General features: G+C 43.7%; 1 protein-coding gene and 1 non-coding gene across 2 annotated transcripts; one reads left to right on the top strand and one right to left on the bottom strand.

The window, feature by feature from the left end:
- Window positions 1-7,964: 7,964 nt before the first annotated feature.
- On the bottom strand, window positions 7,965-8,037 carry trnas-cga. Its single transcript has one exon. It is a non-coding gene; the product is annotated as a tRNA-Ser (tRNA).
- Window positions 8,038-8,992: 955 nt separating this feature from the next.
- LOC103188492 (prospero homeobox protein 1) lies at window positions 8,993-19,325 on the top strand. Its single transcript, XM_042338098.1, has 5 exons — window positions 8,993-9,617; window positions 9,663-10,786; window positions 13,761-13,868; window positions 16,630-16,824; window positions 17,991-19,325. Exons 1-5 carry the CDS (start codon window positions 8,993-8,995, stop codon window positions 18,174-18,176), a joined length of 2,238 nt encoding a protein of 745 aa, XP_042194032.1. The 3' UTR covers window positions 18,177-19,325.
- Window positions 19,326-20,650: the final 1,325 nt, after the last annotated feature.

Here is a 20,650-nt window from a genome sequence, read left to right as displayed (position 1 = left end):
TCCTCATCCAAATTCACCTCCAACTTCCAATTCGTTGCTGTTTGAGGGACGACAGCGTTCACTGTCGCTTTACAGTACTTACCAACACGACGGAGAAGCGGACACGGGGTAAAGGCTTATGCGGAGGATAAGCACCGGCGTGAACAAGTCGGGGGGAGCAGTCTGTTTCTGTGCTGTCGCATTCTATGTCATCGTTCTAATACAAACATTGACTTTGTTTCACACCTGTTATTTAGCAAAGTCATTTGAGATGTTCATTTTACACCAAATCAGTGTAAGTTCCTGACGGTACTGCAGCAATGCCATGTCTGTGTCCCGAGTCGGGTTTGCCACTCGCTGGTTTGTTTGACCAGACTCGCTGGTTTGTTTGACCAGACTCGCTGGTTTGTTTGACCAGACTCGCTGGTTTGTTTGACCAGACTCGCTGGTTTGCACTGCTTTGCCAGTTGCTGGTCATGTAATGTGCTGCGTTTCTCAGGGCCTGAGAAACCCACCTGTTACTGTCACATTCTCACTCTCAGTCAAACAAGAGGATGCGAATGAGTGAGTCGCGCACTTTCATTCAAACTGTGGTTCTGGGATCGAGATTGACAGTATATCTATTGAAGCTGCACATTGCCGCTCGGTTTAATATACTGTAGTGCTCAAGGAAACGAGTCAGAAAGTTCTGAGGGGGAGGTGTTACACAATGTCCAAAGGTCACGACAGATGTGGGCGAAGAGGTGCTTTTGAGTCTTTTTGTCAACATGACGGGCAGTGTCCCCGATACACATTGTAATTCATACTTTATAAATTCATTATACATTGTAAATGCTTTACAGTGTATAATGTGAAACGCTCCGAGACATCTCAACCACATGACAAGGCACTGTGATGACCATCAAAGGCCAGGAATATTATTATTATTATTATTATTATTATTATTATTATTGTCGGTGTGACCCCCAGGACTGCTCTGATGATCAGCAACGTGAGAAAGTGCGGAGCAAATAGCCGACTCCCCCTCTGCCGGGAGTGGTTTGCTCCGCCTGTTCCCATATCTGCACGTCAATCAGAGGGCTGAGCCCCAGTGCGGTTGGTGGGGCGGGTGAGTGACGTGTGGGAGTCCTGGGCTGACAGGTGCGGATGGACAGACACACACCACACACACAGCTCTGGTACCTGTGAGCGAACCCTCGTGTCACTGAACTAAACGGACCTGAATGTTCAGAGTTAAGCTTTATTATTGCGCTCTCACAGCGGCTGTTATTATCATTTACCCCCACAGCCCCCGGACTGCCCCCACAGCCCCCGGACTGCCCCCACTGCCCCCACAGCCCCCACTGCCCCCGGACTGCCCCCACTGCCCGGACTGCCCCCACAGCCCCCACAGCCCCCACAGCCCGGACTGCCCCCACAGCCCGGACTGCCCCCACTGCCCCCACAGCCCCCACTGCCCCCACAGCACTGCCCCACAGCCCGGACTGCCCCCACTGCCCCCACAGCCCGGACTACCCCCACTGCCCCCACAGCCCCCACTGCCCCCACAGCCCGGACTGCCCCCACAGCCCGGACTGCCCCCACAGCCCGGACTGCCCCCACAGCCCGGACTGCCCCCACAGCCCCGTCTGTCAAACAGGTGAGTACGTTTCTCTGCCTTTTACAAAAAATGATGTGTTTGGGATCAAAGCGATAGACAGACGTTACTGTGTGACAGACAGAGACAGACAGAGAGACAGAGAGACAGACAGACAGAGAGAGAGACACACACAGAGAGAGAGAGACAGACAGACAGAGAGAGAGACACACAGAGAGAGAGAGAGACAGACAGACAGAGAGAGAGACACACAGAGAGAGAGACAGAGAGACAGACACAGAGACAGACAGACAGACAGACACAGAGAGAGACAGACAGACAGACAGACAGAGAGAGAGAGAGAGAGAGACAGACATTTGCTTTAATTTCCACTAAAAGTATCCTCTAATGAGCAATATTGGACCTGTTCATAATGGCGAACGTTTGTCACTTTTTTTCTATATAAAGTTTTATATTGTGATTCCATTCACTGGGGTCAAAGTGAATGCTTTCAGGGCTTCTTTTTATTTATATATATACACTGAACTGTGCTAATGTTTTAATGACTGTTGCAATTCCTTTACCAAAGTTTAATTGCAACACAAGTGGCAGAGATCGGTATAAATGCGCTTTGTTGTGTTAATTGTAAGTGACTGTTTCTTGGGCTCAAAACTTACTGCAGTTTTTTGCAGCGATTGAAACGATGTGAAGACGATTGAACCCTTTTGCGCAGTTGCAGTAAAGTGATTGCGGGCGTTCCCTTCCCTGACGCGGAGGTTTATATACATATATATATATGTGTATACACATATATTTCTCTAATTTCGATCCTTTCAAAACATTTCGATCCTTTCAAATGGCGCTGCGCTTTGGCGGCGGTGTGGACTGACCTGTGGCGGAGAGCGCACGCGATGTGGTGTCACAACAGCGCTCCGAATACCGTCGGTCACAGCCGCTCCCGTTTGGGTGGAATCACTGAGCTTTTGCAGCTCATCAATAAACACAAACACCGACAAACACAGCCTTTCCCCGAGTGTCTGCCGTCTGCACACCGTCCATCCCGGAGTGCAGGACCAGGAAAGTAGGTTTTAAACAAATAACCCGTTTCTTGCTTTTTTTAAAAAAATAGATAGAAAATATAATATACTATATATTAAAAGTATACCATATAAATATAATGTACTTTTAATATAGACACGGAAGTCAGCCCAGGAGCGATCTCGCTGTTAGCAGATTTATTTGAAGTGCAATAAGGGTGTTTTGTGTTAACCTTTTAGTTGTCACAAAGTGCGTTGATTTGAGTTTTTTTTAAAAACCGAGTTGTCTGTCTCCTGTGCTTCACAAACTAAACTTTTTATATAAAAAATAGTCAAGTCCAAGGGGCTCATTCAGCCAAACCCAGAGATACATTATAATTTATAAGCTAAAGTTTGTCTAAGGTACAGCGGGTGTGGTGACACCTGTTAATTACATATAAACTTTTACAATGTAAAGATATTGTGTAAGATGCCAACTGTGCAAACAGTCGGCATTGAGGCTCTAAATATTTATCAGTGGGTAGAGTCTATATTAATAATAATAATCCTTGCATTTTATACAACACCTATAAGATCGAAATGTCTCAAAAAAGCTTCACATGACTTTACAGTGATGTGTATTGACTATATATTTGTAGGCAAATGTGGCAGTCAATTTATGCACAGCAATGTCCCACAAACAGCCGTGAAGTGAATGACCAAATTTATCTGGAGAACTGTTTGCCAGGACACCGAGAGAGAAACTCACTTCTGTTTTTAGAATAGAGCCGCGGGGTCTTTCGGGTTGAGGTGTAATCTCCCAGGAAATGTTTTTTTTAAAAATGATTATTTCGCTTGCATTCTGACAACACAAATGAGAAAATGTAGCAAGTATTGTTTGTATCTTTAAGCATCATTTTAAATACTGTTTTATCCTTAAATGACTGCTCTTGTTTCTAAAAGCTGCGCCTCTCCCTCTCTACGCTTTGGTCCCAGTGTCCAGGCACCAACTGGGGCTGAGACGCCAGATCGATCTGCATTGCCAGGTCTCTGTTACTGTTTATCCGACCGATAGAAAGTTTGTCAAAAGCCAATTATTTTATCAGTCGTATCTGGGATCGTTCAGTGTTTATCACTCCCTCCTTACCTCAAAAGTTTGTTCACATTCACTTTAGTGCTGACTCCAGAAAGAAATCACTGTAAAGTGACTGAGTGTTGTTCTCCTTGTTGAGTTGGGAATATTAATTACACAGAGTCTCCAGAGTGCCTTTCACTCAGGAGAATATCCCAAATCACTTTACACAGAGATTGTGAGACATTTGAGCATGGTGGGAAGATGGGATATGTAAAAGGTAGGTACAGTTAAAGGGGTAGGTTATTAAAAGGAGTTTGAAGCAAGCGAGAGATGGTGCAAGTAGAAAGATTTAGGGAGTAAGTTCCAGAGAGCACAGTAGTAACTGAAAGCTCAGCTGCTGATAGGAACATAGGAATTGCTTGACGGAAAAAGACAATGGTCCATCAAGGTGGCCTTCTCCCATCCTGGTAGTCACTTGCTACAATAATGGAGATATTGATAGCAAATAATTCTGTATGGATTAGTCTACAACAGAGTGCGAAGCTTTGGGAACCATAGATCCAAAGTTGCCTGGTTCTTACTACATGTCACATCTCAAATTACTCATATACTGTATTCCAAAATAATTTGTATTTGAATGAATCTGATGGTGGGGCAGAGGAAGGGAGGGATAGGTAATATGTCTGCTTCTGTCAGTGGGTAAGAGGAGATTTCAGAGATCACAGAGAATTGGAAGATACAGAACAACAGAACCAACCTCCATAGCAAAACCTTACTAGTACTAATAATAATAATTAATAATTCTTTACATTTGATGTAGTGCCTTAACCACCGCTCCCTATTGACCAATTGCCTTGGGAGGTCCTCCCGACATGAAAGGCGCTATACAAATGTAATCTTGTTGTTGTTGTTGACCAGTCCTAGCCAGGCTTCCTCTCACTGAACAGATTGATTTCAAGATCCTCACACTAGTCTTCAAACCTTTTATCAAATCCCAGGCACCTCCGTACCTTTCCGATCTGTTTACTACCCAAACCGCTACCCGTTGCCTATATAAATGCCTATATAAATCGAGGGGCGCTATATAAATAAATGTAAGTTGTTGTTATTTGCAGATGATACACAAACACCGGGCCTGAGCACGAAACACCTCGAGCTTAAACTAAACACATTTTCCAGGAATCATTTTCTTTCTTTAAAGTGGTGAAACGTGACAGAACCCAAGCTTACTCTGACATTCTTCAGAGCATGTTTCAGAACTCTCCAATTACTATTGGGCACAGACAGACCCTAAAGTAGTAAAACCCAATATGACTTAATTAGATTGAAACAAATGTACCCCCGACAAGCAACAAAAGGGATGGGACTAAGTGTTATTGAAATGTTATTTGCCGGGGAAAGTATTACAGATGAACGAATAAATTCACAGGGTGTAAAATAATGTAAAACGGAGGGAGATCGTCGATACGCTTCCATGCTCTAATTCGCTGCCACCGGTTGTTCTATCTCAGCTTTCAGCCACTAATCCCTTGCTCTCTGAAACTCCCTCCAAAAATCTCTGTCTTGCTCCCTTCCTTCCTGTCATCAAAACCCTTTTAAACATGTGTCTGTCACATCCCTCCTGTCTCCCCCCCCCCCCCCCAATTATATAAATGCAAGTTTGTGTTGTATTATTTGAAGTTGCGATTTTTACAAAAGTCCAAACAGCTTTAAAGAGGTCTTAAGTTGCTCTGTGTACGGCATCAAGCTATTTTTTCAATGAGCCCAGCGTCCTGGCCTCTACCACCCTTCCTGATAACCCGGCTATTCAATATCCTCTGTGTAAAAAATACTTCCTGGTTTCTGTTCTAAAATTGCAGCTTCATAACTCAGAGCCTGTGCCCTCCTGTTTTGTAGTGGTATTTGCGGCTTTGTCAGATTGTAAACTGAGATCCCAAACATGAAAGATTCCTTCCAGTCAGTTGAATTTCCCAAACTGATCAGGGCCATGGATGGGGCAACCCTTTGGGGAGGGAGAAGTTCCACTCAGATCCAGATTCATTCTATTAACAAGGTGCAGAATTTGGCAAATTGTTGAATTGAGTCTTTGTCGGTTTGTGACAGAAAAGAACAGAAAAAATGTAAAGAAATGCAAAATTAAGGCTGTGTATAAGAATTTGCCGAATTCTGGATGCTCCAAAATGTACCATAAATACAGTAAATCGAGACGCGGGTGGAATTTCTTCCCACTTATCTGGAGAAAACAGACGTTGTCTGCAGGGCTGTTTCAACTTCTTCTATTGACACCTGGGACAGGTTTGGGATAATGAAAGGAACAATGCTCCCCTTTCACCTTTTAACTTTTAGCGGGAGAGGGGGTAGCGGGGAGGGAGGCCACAGGCTGGCAGCTTGCCTGTCTGAAAGCCACAGAATCGAAGCTTGTGACACAGATGATTCCCCAAATAGACGAGTGGAGAACGAGATGCCAAAGCAGCTGGTAACAGAGAAAACAAAGCCAAAACAATGCTTTTAGATTTGCCACAGCTGCAAAACAGGAAGGCATAAGCTTCGAGTTGTAAAGGGCAATTTTAGAACAGAGACCCGGAAGTATTTCTTTACACTGAGGGTATTCAAGGGCTGGAACGGGTTACCAGGCTAGGAAGCTGTGGTCATATAAGAAATAGCTTGGTGCAGTAATGGGGACAATAGTAGTTGGTATTCCCACAAAATACAGAGTCAATTCACTTTACAGTATATGCTGTGAAGCACTTTGAGACGTCTCAACAACATAAGACACTATATCAAATGCAAGCATCATTATTATTATAGTGGGGTGGTGGGGAGATCAAATGGGTTGAAGGGTTTTCTTCATCCGAACTTCTCTCGTGCATCCACAGTATAAAGAAGCACAGTCTTGCTTAATGTATATTTTGGTTCAAGCACAGCTCAAATAGAGAACGGCAAAATGCTGTAGTGCATACTGATACAATACACGACCAGAGACACCAAGAGCCAACAGGAGAATGATAATCAAAAACCAGGGCTGGCACGAGTATAAAAGATACATAGACAATCAAACCAAGTGCGTTTGCAACAGAGAGTAAACTTGGACACTCAGCCACAAAATTGACATGACCAGAAACTCACTGACCCACCACGTTCCTTTCCACCTCACTGCAAATGTCCAAAACCTTACATCTGGGATAATGCTGATAGAAGACACAAGCTACGGGATTGAAAACAATCAGGAAAAGCTGACGAAAAGGCCGATAGCAAACTCTGGAATACAAAACAACAATACGCAAACGCCTCACTCAGTCAACAAGCACCTCACACAAAAGCTGAACAGTGAAATTCCTCCAAACCTAATCATACAAATGACTGGACACAAAAACCTACAGAGCAGAAATCCACCGAGTAACTACTCGCAGTGACATTCAGCGACAGAAATCCTTGGTTGCATTTATGAATTGTGAATAGTTTTGTCTTAAAACTTAAAATCGTTGTAGAATTTGTGTAAAATTCTTCATTTGGGCCTTAATTCGGACAAACTAAGAATTTAAGACAATTCTAACCAATCTTGAATTTGAACATAAATTGGTCTTAAAAGCTAAGATGAAGTGGAATTTCGGGGACGCTTTATTTCTCCCTCCAACCGCAGCTCTGCTCTATTCAACTGATGGTTTCCTTTCTCCTTTTTTTTAATTAAGGAGTCCTTTCCTCATATGAAAATACAATCAATATTTTTTCAGAGAGGGAAATGTTTATTTAGTCAAATTTAACAAAACAACCCCCCCCCCCCCCCTCACTCCCTCCTCCTCATCCTCTTGAAAACAGTGAAGAACAATTAGGATTATTTTCAGCCCCATATGGAAGTACAGTATCATCCTGTTCTGGTAAGATCTACTTTGTGAGTGGGTTTCAACTCGTGATTCATTGTCACTCAAGGTTGGCAGAGCACAGTAGCCAGTCTGGCACTTCAGCCACAATCTGGGAAGTTAAACATCCCACACTACACACTGCTGATGCCGAATCATTAACAGTATGTTTAGCACAATACATTGAGGCATGATAATAATAATAATCCTTGCATTTGATATAGCGCCTTATTACATCTTCGAGACGCTTCACTTTTGTGGGTGAAACACGGCAGCCAATTGCGCGCACCAGCGACCCACGAACAGTCGTGGATTGAGTGACCAAATTATTGTTATTTTATTTATTTTTGAAGGGATTATTACCCCTGGAAAAGCGATCCACCAATTGACTAACAATCAGGTTCCTACTTATTGCTAGGTGAACAGAGGAGTGTGGAGTAAGGAAACTTGCCTTTAACGTTTCACCCTGCCCGGGAATCAAACCCAGTCCCCTCGCTTTCGAGGCGAGTGCTCTAACCACTGAGCTACAGGATTCCACAGTAAATGATGAATATTTATTACTGGTCTTTATCCGCTGCCACAAGATTCATATCTCCTGTTTTTTTTAAATTAAAAGAGGCAGAATCTAGGTTTGAATAGATTTGCAACAGATTAAATCTCTTTTTATTTGCTTCAGTGGATTCTAATGTCTCCAACCCCATCCCATGAACTTCAGTTATACCTAGAAATTGGTGAATCACTCTCCATCCCATTTACTCTCTGTCCCATTCACTTTGCTATGTGCAATAGATCAAACTCCTTCCACTTCACTTCTATCATAATAAGAAAATACTAATAATCCTCTTGTTTGGTTTAGTGCCTTTGACGTCAGGAGAATGTTTGAAAGCACCTTACAGTTACCGAAGTTATGTAGATTTATGGTGACCGAGTACTTTATAGGTGGGCGGTTACTTCGTGTAGGCAGTAAGTGTTCATTATGCTCACGTGGAAAGTCAATGGACCAAACCACTTTCCATTTGCTAGACTTCAAAATAACTTGTAGTCAACCCTCTTTCAGATACAGAAAGATTATTTAGAAACATACATTTAGTGTGTAAAATTGCCAATTGTGTGATGTGTTTTCTGGTTTAATTTTGTATTGAATTGGGGAACAAAGTATTCAACCTCTGATTTGGGGATGATTTTCTCAGTTTGATCTGTTCAGCCTGGAACAGGTAGAGTTCTGGCTCCTGAGTCAGAAGGTTGTCGGTTAATACTTCACATCAGGAGTTTATTTTTAGTCAGCTTTAGATAACGGAAAACCCTACTTTTGGGGCTCTCCCTACGTGATTCCACAGGTGGCTATTGAAGAGAACAAAGCTCAGTGTTGCAAATAAAAGGGCAAAGCAATCGCTGTTGATTCCGTCAGAAAGGGCACAAAGTAACATCTCTGTCTTTTATTAACCAGGTCTGAGGTCTTCTGTACCAGAAGTGGGGTGACTTCCCGGGGATGCCTGACTGCCACAGCACATCCCCTTTGGCTGTGGAATCTGAGCAAAGAAGGTTTGACTCGGGAATCCCAAACCCCTTTGATGAGTGTATCTCTAAGCAAAGCGCTGCCCCCACCATCTACCCAATGAACCTGAGCATCTCTGATCAGGACGCGGAAGGGTCCAGTCCCTGCTACTTTGAAGGGGACCAAACAAGCCGGCTTCACATGCGCCTCAAAAGGAACCTGTTTGAGGGCTCAGCAACATCATATACAAACAGGGCCATCATATCCCAATTCTGGAAGAAAACTACCAAGAAAAACAGTCCAGTAGACCACTCGCTCTTCTTCTCTTCCAGTAACGTATCCAGTTCGACCACAGAATCTTCTCAAGAGGACAGGAGCAGCAATTCCTCCAAAGATAGCGTGCAGGACCTTTCCTTGCCTCTCAGTGAAGCCCATGCCACGAGCAGCGTCGAAGGGGATCGTTTCTTTGATGAGCACTTGCGAGCTAAGAGAGCAAGAGTGGAGAATATCATCCGTGGCATGAGCAGCTCTCCCACTGTCGCCATTCCTAGCAACGAGCTCGAGAAGGACGGCAGTCACCAGCAGGGAGGCTTGAGGGACCAATACAAAGAGAACAAACGTAAGCAGCGGCTTCCACAACAACAACAACAACAGCAGCAGCAGCAGCAGCAAAAACAACATCAACAACAACAGGACGAGGAGGAGGATGAGGAGGAACGCAGTCCCAAGAACTTGATAGCTTCATCCTTCAAGAAACACAGGAGAGAGGAATGCCACAGGTTGAAACAACAGCTGCAGGAAATGCAGGGAAAACTCCTAGAACTTCAGGAAAAGTTTTTCCAGGTGTATGACACCAACGAGCTGGAACAAGAAGAGGAAGAGGACCTGCCAGATGCCAACTTTCCCTTGGACGGTACTGCTTGCAAGGCAGAGAACGATGAAGATGCGCAGGGGAAATTTGCCCGTGACCTGTCAGATGTGGATCACTCTCTCTACATTGACTATGTCCAAGCTCTTACCCAAGACAGGGAGCTGACTTCAGGGAAAGACACGACCAGACATCAAAACACGGACAGAAAATTCAACAGCAATAATCATTTTTCATTCTCTCTTGTTGAGGGACGACATCTCGCAGATGCCCTGAAGTATGAACTGAGCAATGCAGTAGCTCACATTGTGGACTCTGTGGTGCAGTTGTTCTCAGTTAAACCTTCAAGCTCCTCTCAGTCATTTCATCCTTTCCCCCCTTCAAGGCCCAAAGACGCTGTGCAGAGTGACAGCACCAACCTAAGGATGCCGAGCCAAGAGCTGCGGTGTCCCCAGGAGCCCACGATACACCAATATTTTGAGAATCCTCAAACCTTTGATATTCAGGATCAAACTGAGGCCTTACCATTGGTGGTGAGAAAATCATCCCAGCCCAGCCTGGTCAACCCAGTGATCAAACCACCCTGTCAGATTGGTCACACCAGCACAGCATTAGCAATAGCTCTTGGTTCTCAGTTGCCTTTGAATGATTTGCCTGTACCTGTGATGAGTTACGGGATGCATGCGGATATAGGACACAATCTCTCCTCCTCTGCCAAGGACCCAGCCTCTCCCGAATCTATAGATCTTTCCTGGGAAACGGTGAAGCTGAGATCAAAGATTGCTCCCCATCACATGACTCAACAGCCATACTCGCGCTTTCACCAGGGCCCAGTGGATAGTCTGTGTCTGACTCACATTAAGGCTGAATGTGGAGATCTCCATAGCTTGGCGGAAGTCTCTCCCTACACATCAATTAATATATCCTTTACAAGTGTCTCTTTGTTTCCAAATGCGACAGAAAACCTTTTAGTTGTTTCTTTCTTATCTGTAACTTTTTTGTTTAGCCTTTTAAGTGTAGATATTGATACAGGGATAGCATTGTTGAATGAGATTCATCCGGTTTAATACTCAAAAATGTCTGCATATTGTATTCATATAGGAAAGGTTAGATATAGAACAAGTATGCATTTATAGGAATAGGTTGGAATGGAGGAGGTTTGAGGTGAGAAGTGAGTGTCTGAGCAAGGGAATATAGGACAACCTGGTTGTTAATTGGTTAGTGGATTACTTTCCGGGGATAATGATCCCTCAAAACAAAAACTGTCATTCAATCACGAATGTTTGTGGAACAGTGCTGTGCGCAATTGGCTGGCATCAATATACAGGCAATTCACTTTACAGTAAATCCTGTGAAGCTCTTTCAGACGTGATAAGGCGCTATATCAAATTCTAGGATTATTATATTATATAAGCACAATCTTCACCCTCACTTGTCTTGGGCAGGTCAGGCAATGGTGATGAGTCTGCTCCATTGCCCCAAGGATGGGGGGAGTGGTGACCATTTTATCATGAAGCCTATGCCCCTTTAAATGTGCACAAGAAAGGGCCAATATTAAAGGTGAGGGTGAATTAATGTATGAAAGGGGCTTTGATAAGAATTCATGAAGTAGATTTTGCATCAGATGCTTTTTGATAGACAAGGAGGAGGTCAGTCAGGTTTTGAAATGAAGTCTTGCCAACTTTACATAAAAGCCCAAAACATGGACAAGAGGGGTCACTGCTGTTGAACACACAACCACAGGGAGAAGCTGTCTCTCCATCCATGTTGCACTGGACTCCTTGCCAGGATCCACCCCAGGCTCGAACAACAACAACACAGAGATGTGAGGTCCCAAAGCCTAATGCTCTCAGCTTTAAGACCGTTGCCTTAAAGTCACACAATCTTAATTTAAAAATTGCTGCAAAACAATTTCCATTAGAATCATAGAATCCTGCAGCACAGAAGGAGGTCATTCGGCCCTTTATGCCTGTGACAGTTCTTTAAAAGAGCTACCAACTAGCCTCACTTCTACGTTCTTACTCCATATTAAGACTAGATTTAAGAACTTGTGATATCTGTTCCCGTGTGCCTCTTGTCCCAAAAGAGGATTCTGGTCCTACCTGCTTCCCAAACCCACGCCTAAGAAACCATAGAATATACAGAGGTTCTCACATAGATTTTAGATGTGTTTTTTTGGTGGGAGTAGATTCAAAGTCCTGATTGTAAGGGCTCCAAAGACAATCTGCGTCAAGTGGACAATCTGGCTATTTACATTTGTATAGTGCCTTTCACACTATAAACATCTCAGTGTCAGCGGGAAAGATATTCCATGACGCCAGTGCCTTGGGACATCCTCACAACAGGAAGGGCACTTTACAAATGTAATTTGATGTTATTTGTTCTTGTTGTCCAGATGGAATGACACCGGGCATGTTCGGCTCTGGACCTCCTACATCATATTGTTGAGTCGGATTGTTGATACCCAGAGGAAGCTGGAGGCCTGATCCCGAAAGCGGGGTTTCCTTATCCAGTCAACAAAGCCTCTTGTACATTACCAGCTGACTGACCATCGCTGGTTGCCTACGGAGACAACGTGCTGGAGTAGTGTAAAAACGGTTATTAGATGCAAGAACCGTGCCAAGTGATGAACTGCGAAGAGATCATAAGGATTGGCAGGACCTGAAAGTATCATGTAATGGCAAACACTTCTCTCTCGCCCCAATACACATCCCACCTCCACACATGAAGAGAATGGCAACAAAAACATTAAGAGATGGGAAAGAGCAACTTAAAACAGGAGCCCATTAAGTGAACGATATCCTCAAATGAAATTAGACAGTGCTTTTGTCTCCTTGTTTATTTAATATGTAAATAGGCATCTTTTAATTAAGATGGATTACAGAACCATAATGAATGAGTGCGTTGCTGTAAAAGGGATTAGCAATGATACTCAGAAGGACCACTGAATAGCTTCGAAGCTTTTCATTACCGCTCACTGCTCCATGCTGACTATTGTTGCAAAGAGTTTATGATGGTAATGCAGGCAATATTCAGCTGCCAACATCCTTTCACAGACTGTCCACAGGAAAGTGGTTGAAAAAAGAAAATATGAGGATATGATTCTTTTCATTTGAAGGCCAAATGTGCCTTTCAAAGATATTCTAATTTAATTTCAATCTTGGCCTCAAGGGTTATATTCAAGGTTGGAGACTGGGGGTCGGGATGGGATCCAGCTGATAAGTGCTTGGCACCGAGTCTGTCTTACATTATTCAAATGCACCGCTAAGACAAGAGCCTTCGATGAGCCAAGCACTATTGTATTGAATGTCATTCAGAGAGCAAGGTGCACTTGGAATAGTAATAATCTTTGATTTTGATGTAGCGCCTTATCTCACTGCAAAATGTCTCCAAGTGCTGTACAGGTAACGTCAATCAAGTGGAGTGATTTTTGTTGGTGAAAGTGGCAGCTATTTTGTGCTTAACAAAGTTCCACAAACACCTTGAATTGAATGATTGATCTAATCCAGCCAGGAGACCAGGAAAATATCTTCTCTTTTAGAATTTAGGTTTTCTACAGGATCTCTTGTCTCGTCTGAAAGACGGTTTCCATGCAGTGCTCGCCAATCACTGCACTGGGGTGGTAGGTCAAGACTAACTCAAGTTTCAATGTGAGGCTTGAACCAACTGAGTGAGAGTAGCCCAGATGGGTTTGTGAACGCACATTCAGGATAGATACTGGGGAGATACTGCTTCACACAGAGGATAGTCAAGAGCTGATCGCCATCAAAACATGACAAGTGAGAGAGGGGGAGTGGGGGGGTGGGGGGAAGGTGACAATTTGTGGTAGGAATTGGAGAGGAAACTGATTCAAGCAGAGTTAACTATCTCAGTGTTTCCTTAACAACTCTTTACATTCAAGAGGGCCTGACACCCAACCACCTGAAGAAAGCCAAGCTGATGTTTTTCTACACTCGCTATCCCAGCTCCAACACGCTGAAAACCTACTTTCCTGATGTCAAGGTAAGAGGATGCAAAGAACCCATTGTAAACTGCTTCAGAGATTTTAGACAGTAATGGTCTTTTCTGTTTCTTGAGTTCCAATATTTCTCACATTAAAACTGGATTGAAGAATTTCTGCTGTGAATAACTGCTGTGCGCAATTGGCTGCCGCGTTTCGTGTACAAAATACATAGTCATTCCACTTTACAGTATATTCTGAGAAGTGCTTTGAGACGTCTCAATGACGTGTTAAAGCACTATATAAAATGCAAGGATTATTATTAATATTTTCCACAATTCTGCTCAATCTTAAAAGTTAAAACATAAGAGCATAAGAATTAGGAGCAGGAGTAGGCCATTCGGCCCCTCGAGCCTGCCCCGCCATTCAATAAGATCATGGCTGATCTATTCTAACTCCACCCGCCCGCCTTATCTCCATATCGCTTTATCCACAAGAAATCTATCAATCAGTCTTGAATATGTTCAAGGACTGAGCATCTACAGCCCTTTGGGGTAGAGAATGCCATAAATTCACTACCCTCTGAGTGAAGAAGTTTTTCCTCAGCTCAGTGCAAAAGGGCTTACCCTGAATTTTAAGACTGTGACCCCTGGTTATAGTTTCTCCAACCAGGGGAAAAAGTCTCCCACTATCTATTCTGCCGTGCCCCTTAATAATCTTATAGGTTTCTATAAGATCACCTCTCATTCTTCTATATTCTAGAGAATGTAGGCCTAAATTGCTCAACCTATCCTCATAACTCATCCCCCTCATCCCAGGTACCAACCTAGTGAATCTACGTTGTATCTCACAGGCTAAGAGCAGGTGGAATCTCAGGTTTCTGATAGGGTAGCGGCCCGGCCTACAAGTATACAATGTGAGGGGCACAGGAACGTCAGGTTGGGCTGTGATTCTGCGCTGGGAATAGCAGATACTTTCCTTTGGGAAAGGTGCTGGAATGCGAAGGGTTTGTCCTTTTAAATGGTTCAGTTTCCCTGGGAGAGGAGAACGGGAACTGACAGCTGAGCAGACGGTTTAATCAGAAGCTGAGCACTGATCCGAGCGCGGATTCCTCCCTTAATCTCCTGAGAGTGAGTGTCTCCCAGGAGAAAGGCAGACTTGTTCACTCGGCCACAAAGGCGCTGTTTTCTCTGAAGTGCGAGGCTGCGCTAACCACTCTACCATCATCTTCCCACGGGCACTGCTCGGTGAAGTGAGGGGTAAAGGATCAGTGGGAACAAGGTACACAAGTGTTGGTGTCAATAGCTTCCCCCGGCACAGGTTCAATCCAGGATAAAATTCCCACTCACTTTCAATGGGACAAATGTGGCGAATCCCAACGAACATTCCCAGTTCAGGTGGGATAACACATTCTATCCAGAGAGAAAACCAAGCTTCCCCTATTCACCGTCTCCAGCTATTGGCATAACCGCAAATCCAAATCGGTTTGCACAAGCTCATCCTTACAATAATAACAATAATAATAATAAAGCTTTCATTTGATATAGCGCCTTATCACATCTCTGCTCTCTCCGGTCAGACCCACAGTTTAGTTGCAGTTTAATTGCATTAATAAATAATTCTTGCGTTTGATATAGTGCCTCATCTCATTATTGAGATATCTCAAAGTGCTTCACAGAGTATCCTGTAAAGTGGGGTGACTGTGTATTTTGTGGGTGAAGCTGCTGTCAAATTTACTTCAGTCTCTTTCAGCTTTCGAAGAGCACACTCATTTACATTTGCAAATGTCGACAAGCACCATGTTGGGCATTGCTGAGTCAGAAGGTGGGTTCAAGTCCCACGTTGTGACTTGAGCTCAAAGTCTAGAATGACACTACAATAGTAGTAGTGGGGTGCACTGCATTGAGGGTTTGCTGCATTTCTCGGTCAGCCTTTAAACCAAGTTCCAGCCTGATGGATATTAACAATCACATTGGAAAGGAGAAAGGAGTTTCTTATTAACTGCCCAAGACAAAGCACACACCTTTGCCCTGGAATATTTGTGGTCTTCTCACTAACGACTTTTTTACACAAATAGACCTGTGCTGATAAAACCGAGGCTCCGTCTGTTGACTGCATCTTTCCCTGTATTTGCATGTGTGAACAACAGGGAGATTAAGGCCTGGAGTTAGCTTGTGTGAGAGAATGAATGATCACAAGAGAATTTTGCATGAATAAGGCCCTTTGGCCCATTTCATCTCATCTTTCCAAAATACCCACCCTAATAGCTTCCAATTACAGCATCAAGCTGTTTGTTCAACAAGTCAATGTCCTGGACTAAAAGGTTATCTATAACGTAGAGCTGGCGTAAGTACAATGGGTCAAGTTGCCTAGATTGGTTCCTGGATTGAACTTGTGCCCCACCTGTGCCATGATTGCTGGACAGGATTAGCCTTATTGTCCCATTAAAAGTTTATCCTGGATTGAACCTCTCCTGTGGCAGTGCTTGACATCAACTGCCTCATAGAATAAATTACTACGATTTCATTGAAATGTTACTATGGGAACAGATTCCTGCCAACACTGCACTGCTTAGAGTCAGGACAGCCCTGATTTGCTCCACCTTCTATTTGTGGTCTCTCTTTCCTCTAAGATCTTCAGATCCTTTGCTGTCCACCATTTGTTCTCTCCTCACCTTGTGCACAGGTAGTTATTATAAATATTTTTTGGTCAGCTGGGTGTCTGACATATGTTTATGAGTCTCCAAACCAAACTGAGAATTCCATGCATCCCACATAGACATGACTCGAGTAACCAGATGCCTTGTTTGTGTTCCAATCCCAGTTCAACAGATGCATCACTTCTCAGCTGATCAAATGGTTCAGTAACTTCCGCGAGTTTTACTACATCCAGATGGAGAAATCTGCCCGACAGGCTATGGCCGACGGCATCACCGACACCAACGACCTGAAGGTCACCAGGGACTGTGAACTCTTCCGCGCCCTCAACATGCACTACAACAAAGCCAACGACTTTCAGGTCAGTCAGTCCACCACCACTTCCCTGACACCTTGAGACCATGTTGTGTGTCGGAGCACTATCTCTCTCATACACACACACACAGAAAGAAGCGTTTTGTTCCCTGGCCTCTTTTCAGCACTTTTGCCGGAATTTCGGTAGTTCCAATCCAGACATCTCGTTGGACACATGCAACTAATCAAATGACAGGCATTTGGTGGAGGTGTAGAGACAAGAGAATGAGAGACAGTGAACAATGGTATGAGATAGTTAGACTGGTCAGGCAGACACTAATGCTCTTTTCCAGTCTTCTGCGTTCCTAAGGCTCCCTCTCCTCCCAACTGCTGACCTTAGTACGAGGCACTCATTTACCAAAGTGTGGGAAACGGAAGCCACGCTATCTCGCTAAAACAACCCTGGGATTAAGTCCTTGACACGCCTGAGTGAGGATGAAATGGTCGTTGGCAAAGGACACTGAGAAAAGATTCTGTGCATTCTTACGGTGGGAAGTTAGCCTGCTGGGATTAAGACTGTTTGCTTAACTCAGTGCTAAGACATTCCTTTCCCAGGCATCGCTCTGTAACACCACAGAGAGGCTGAGTATCACCCGCGTCAGGCACTGCATTAGCTCTTGCCCGGAGGATCTGTGAGACAGGAGGCTGTGGTAGCCAGGGTTTCACCAGTGCTTCGTTTCCCAGGTCTCATCCTTGGGCTATAGTGGGCCAGCGAAGGGCTGGTTGCAACCGATAACAGGATGGTTGGGTGTGGTTCTACGGCACTGTGGGTTTGTGCCCTCATCTGTGCCATGAACAGAGACTGTTCACCCCCTCCTCATCCCTACACTTGACAATACTTACTAAGCACTTAAGAGATATTTTGAACGCAAGAATGAGCTATTTAAAAATGCAAGTGCTGTTGTGGTTTGTGTCTCTTGCTGGACCAGACGTACTCTGTACGATGTAATTGGAGTTCCATAGAGTCATGGTTCGAGTGCTTGCTACACAAGCAAGAGGACCTGGGTTTGATTCCCTGGCAGGGCAAAACCTGCTGTATGAAATTAGCTGCCGCATTTCACCCGCAGAATACACGATCAATCCACTTTACAGTATACTCTGTGATAAGACATGATAAGGTGCTGTATCAAATGCAAGGATTAGTATTATTATAATTGTAACATTCCTCCTCAGATTCCCGATACCTTTCTGGAGGTGGCGGAAGTGACTCTTCGGGAGTTTTTTAACGCAGTCTATCTGGGAAAAGACACTGATCCAGCCTGGAAAAAAGGCATCTACAAAGTGATCTGCAAACTGGACACCAAGGTCCCTGAGGTCTTTAAATCCCAGGGGTGTCTGCAGGAGGCCATAATCGATTAGTGCTGCCGGCTGGGTCTGGCTCAGGGGCTTGGGAGGTAGGGGTGCACAGGAAGGGGAGGGGGTGGGAGGTGTAACCTGATCTATGCTGTGTTTCACCTGCTGCATCTCTTTTAGTGTTACATTGAGCAACAGTAGATATGTACTTCCATACTGAACAAGAACTCAACAATCACATTTTCTGAACCATCACCATTTAAACACTTCCACCAAACCCCATCTCAGTCTGTGTAAGAGCGAAAGGTCGCAGGGCTCTGCCCACTGGCTTCAGGAATTAATGCTTCTAACAACACAATTTTTGTATCTGGGAAAATGAGAGAGAGACTAAGAGATGACTCTCCTCTGATCTTCTCCCTCCTCCCCCCACCACCTACCCACCTACACCACTGGCCACTCTGAAAACATTGAATACTCCCTCCGCACTGAGATCAGACAATCTGCTCATGTTGTCACAGCTCGAACCTGCTTCACCTTCACATCACCAGGTAGAATTTTTTTTTACTAAAACAATGTTTAAACCTCAAAACGCATGTTAAAATCCTTCCTTTGGAGCAAATACGAGTCTCTGAGAAATGGAGGGTTTTAATTTTTTCCTCTCTCTTTCCTCCCATCCCTCCTCTTTCGACTTTATATTTATTATTAGAAATGTGACAAAAACATTTTTACTAACAACGCAATCCTGCAAGAATAGGCAGAGAATATAGTTTTTTTTTAAAATGCTACAAGTCCTTGTGAGCAGGTGGCATGTGCTCCATCCATTTAACAGGAGTGGGAAGATCCCATTCAGGCGGGTGAACGTGAAACTTGCTACGGCTATTTGGTTATGAAAGAACACATACCAGGCTATACCCTACCTAGTGCTGTCAAGATCTAAAATGTTAAAGGGCAACATTAAGGCACATCTACAATATTAGTCACAATTTGCGACATTGAAAGAAAGAGCCGAGTACTAGTTTTGACTGTTTGTGTTTGTACACAGGCTGGTTAGAAGACATTTTTTTTCCAACTTATTGTGTGTGTGTGTATACCTACATCAGTCATTTTAACCCATCTTTCCCTCTTTATATTTTTAATTTGCCTTGTGTGTACCTTCTTGCAGTTAGAGAAATCAGTACGTTTGTATAGCAGCAAGCAAAATAAAAGCGAATTTAACAGGAACCAATTGTGTGGCTGATCTCTTGCTGTTTCCCTCTTCACTGTTAGTGGTTAGCATTTCTAATTCACTTTCTGAATCATGGGAGCTCTTGTTTCACAAGACTTTTAAAAAATGAAATAAACGCAGGTATTTTCTCATCAAGGAGAAGCTCAGCTGTTCCGAGGAGCATTTTTATTTTAATTATTTTTTACATTCAGTTCCACCATGAGAGGGGGAAAAAAAAGTTTGCCATAGCTCATACTTGGCATAAGTCATATTAAACGAATGATACGACTTAAGTGAGGTTTACTCTGTATCGAATATAAAGATTGTTGTTATTCTAACATTCAAACTGCAGACCCCTCGAACAGTGACCCTCATCCTTGTGAAATGACAGTATAAAGAATCCCAGGCTGGTGCGCTAACATAGAGTTTAGCCCTCAGGACAGAACGTTTTAAAGAAACCACAGGCATCCATTCTCCTTAATAGGAGTCGAAGTAGGTTATAGGCAAATCCTAATAAAATAATAGTTACATAATCTGTTTACCTGTTTCTGCTGTGTCCATCCAGATAGTGTCCAGGAATATAACAGCCTTTTCAGTGAAAAGCTTTGAGACGTCCTTCTGACATGATAAGGGGATATACCAAATGCAAGGATTATTATTATTATAAATTGCTAACAATCCCCCAAATAAAGTTGTTCTTTCAATTCATGGCTTTTTGTGACATATTGTGTGCAAATTGCCAGGTGTATTTGCCTACAAAGTACACAGTCATTACATTTTACAGTTTATCTTATAAAGCAATTTGAGATGTCCTCCCGACATGAAAGGTGCTGTATCAAATGCAAGGATTATTATTAATATTTAAAAGTGGAATATATAGTCAAAGAGGTACGTTTTGAGTTGCACCTTGATAGAGGGGAGAGAGGCAGCAAGTTGGAGAGACATGGAAATGGAGTGAGAACACAAGAGGGATTTAAAAGCAAAAACTGGGATCCATTGGGGTGGGAAGCCAGTGGGCGGGAGTGATAGATTGGCAGAGCGGGAGAGGTCATAGGGTGCAGGGTTCTGGAGAGTCTGCAGCCTGTGCAGGGAAGAGTTGGGGAGACCAGCAAGCAAACTGTTGGTGTAATCTAGCCTGGAGCTAAAAGTCAGCCATTCCTCTTGTGGCTGTTTGTGGGATCTTGTGTGCAAATGGCTGCTGCATTTCCCTGAAAATACAGAACCCTGACCTAACAGGAATGAATGTTTTGAGGTGTTTTGCCGTCAAAGGCTACTTATGAAATGAAAGGATTATTATTATTATTTGCTGACGCCCAGGCCCAGTCTCAGGTAAAGT

Source organism: Callorhinchus milii, unplaced genomic scaffold, assembly GCF_018977255.1.
Source record: "Callorhinchus milii isolate IMCB2004 unplaced genomic scaffold, IMCB_Cmil_1.0 Scaffold9, whole genome shotgun sequence".
Lineage (NCBI taxonomy): Eukaryota > Metazoa > Chordata > Chondrichthyes > Chimaeriformes > Callorhinchidae > Callorhinchus > Callorhinchus milii.
This window is presented reverse-complemented; position numbering and strand designations above follow the sequence as displayed.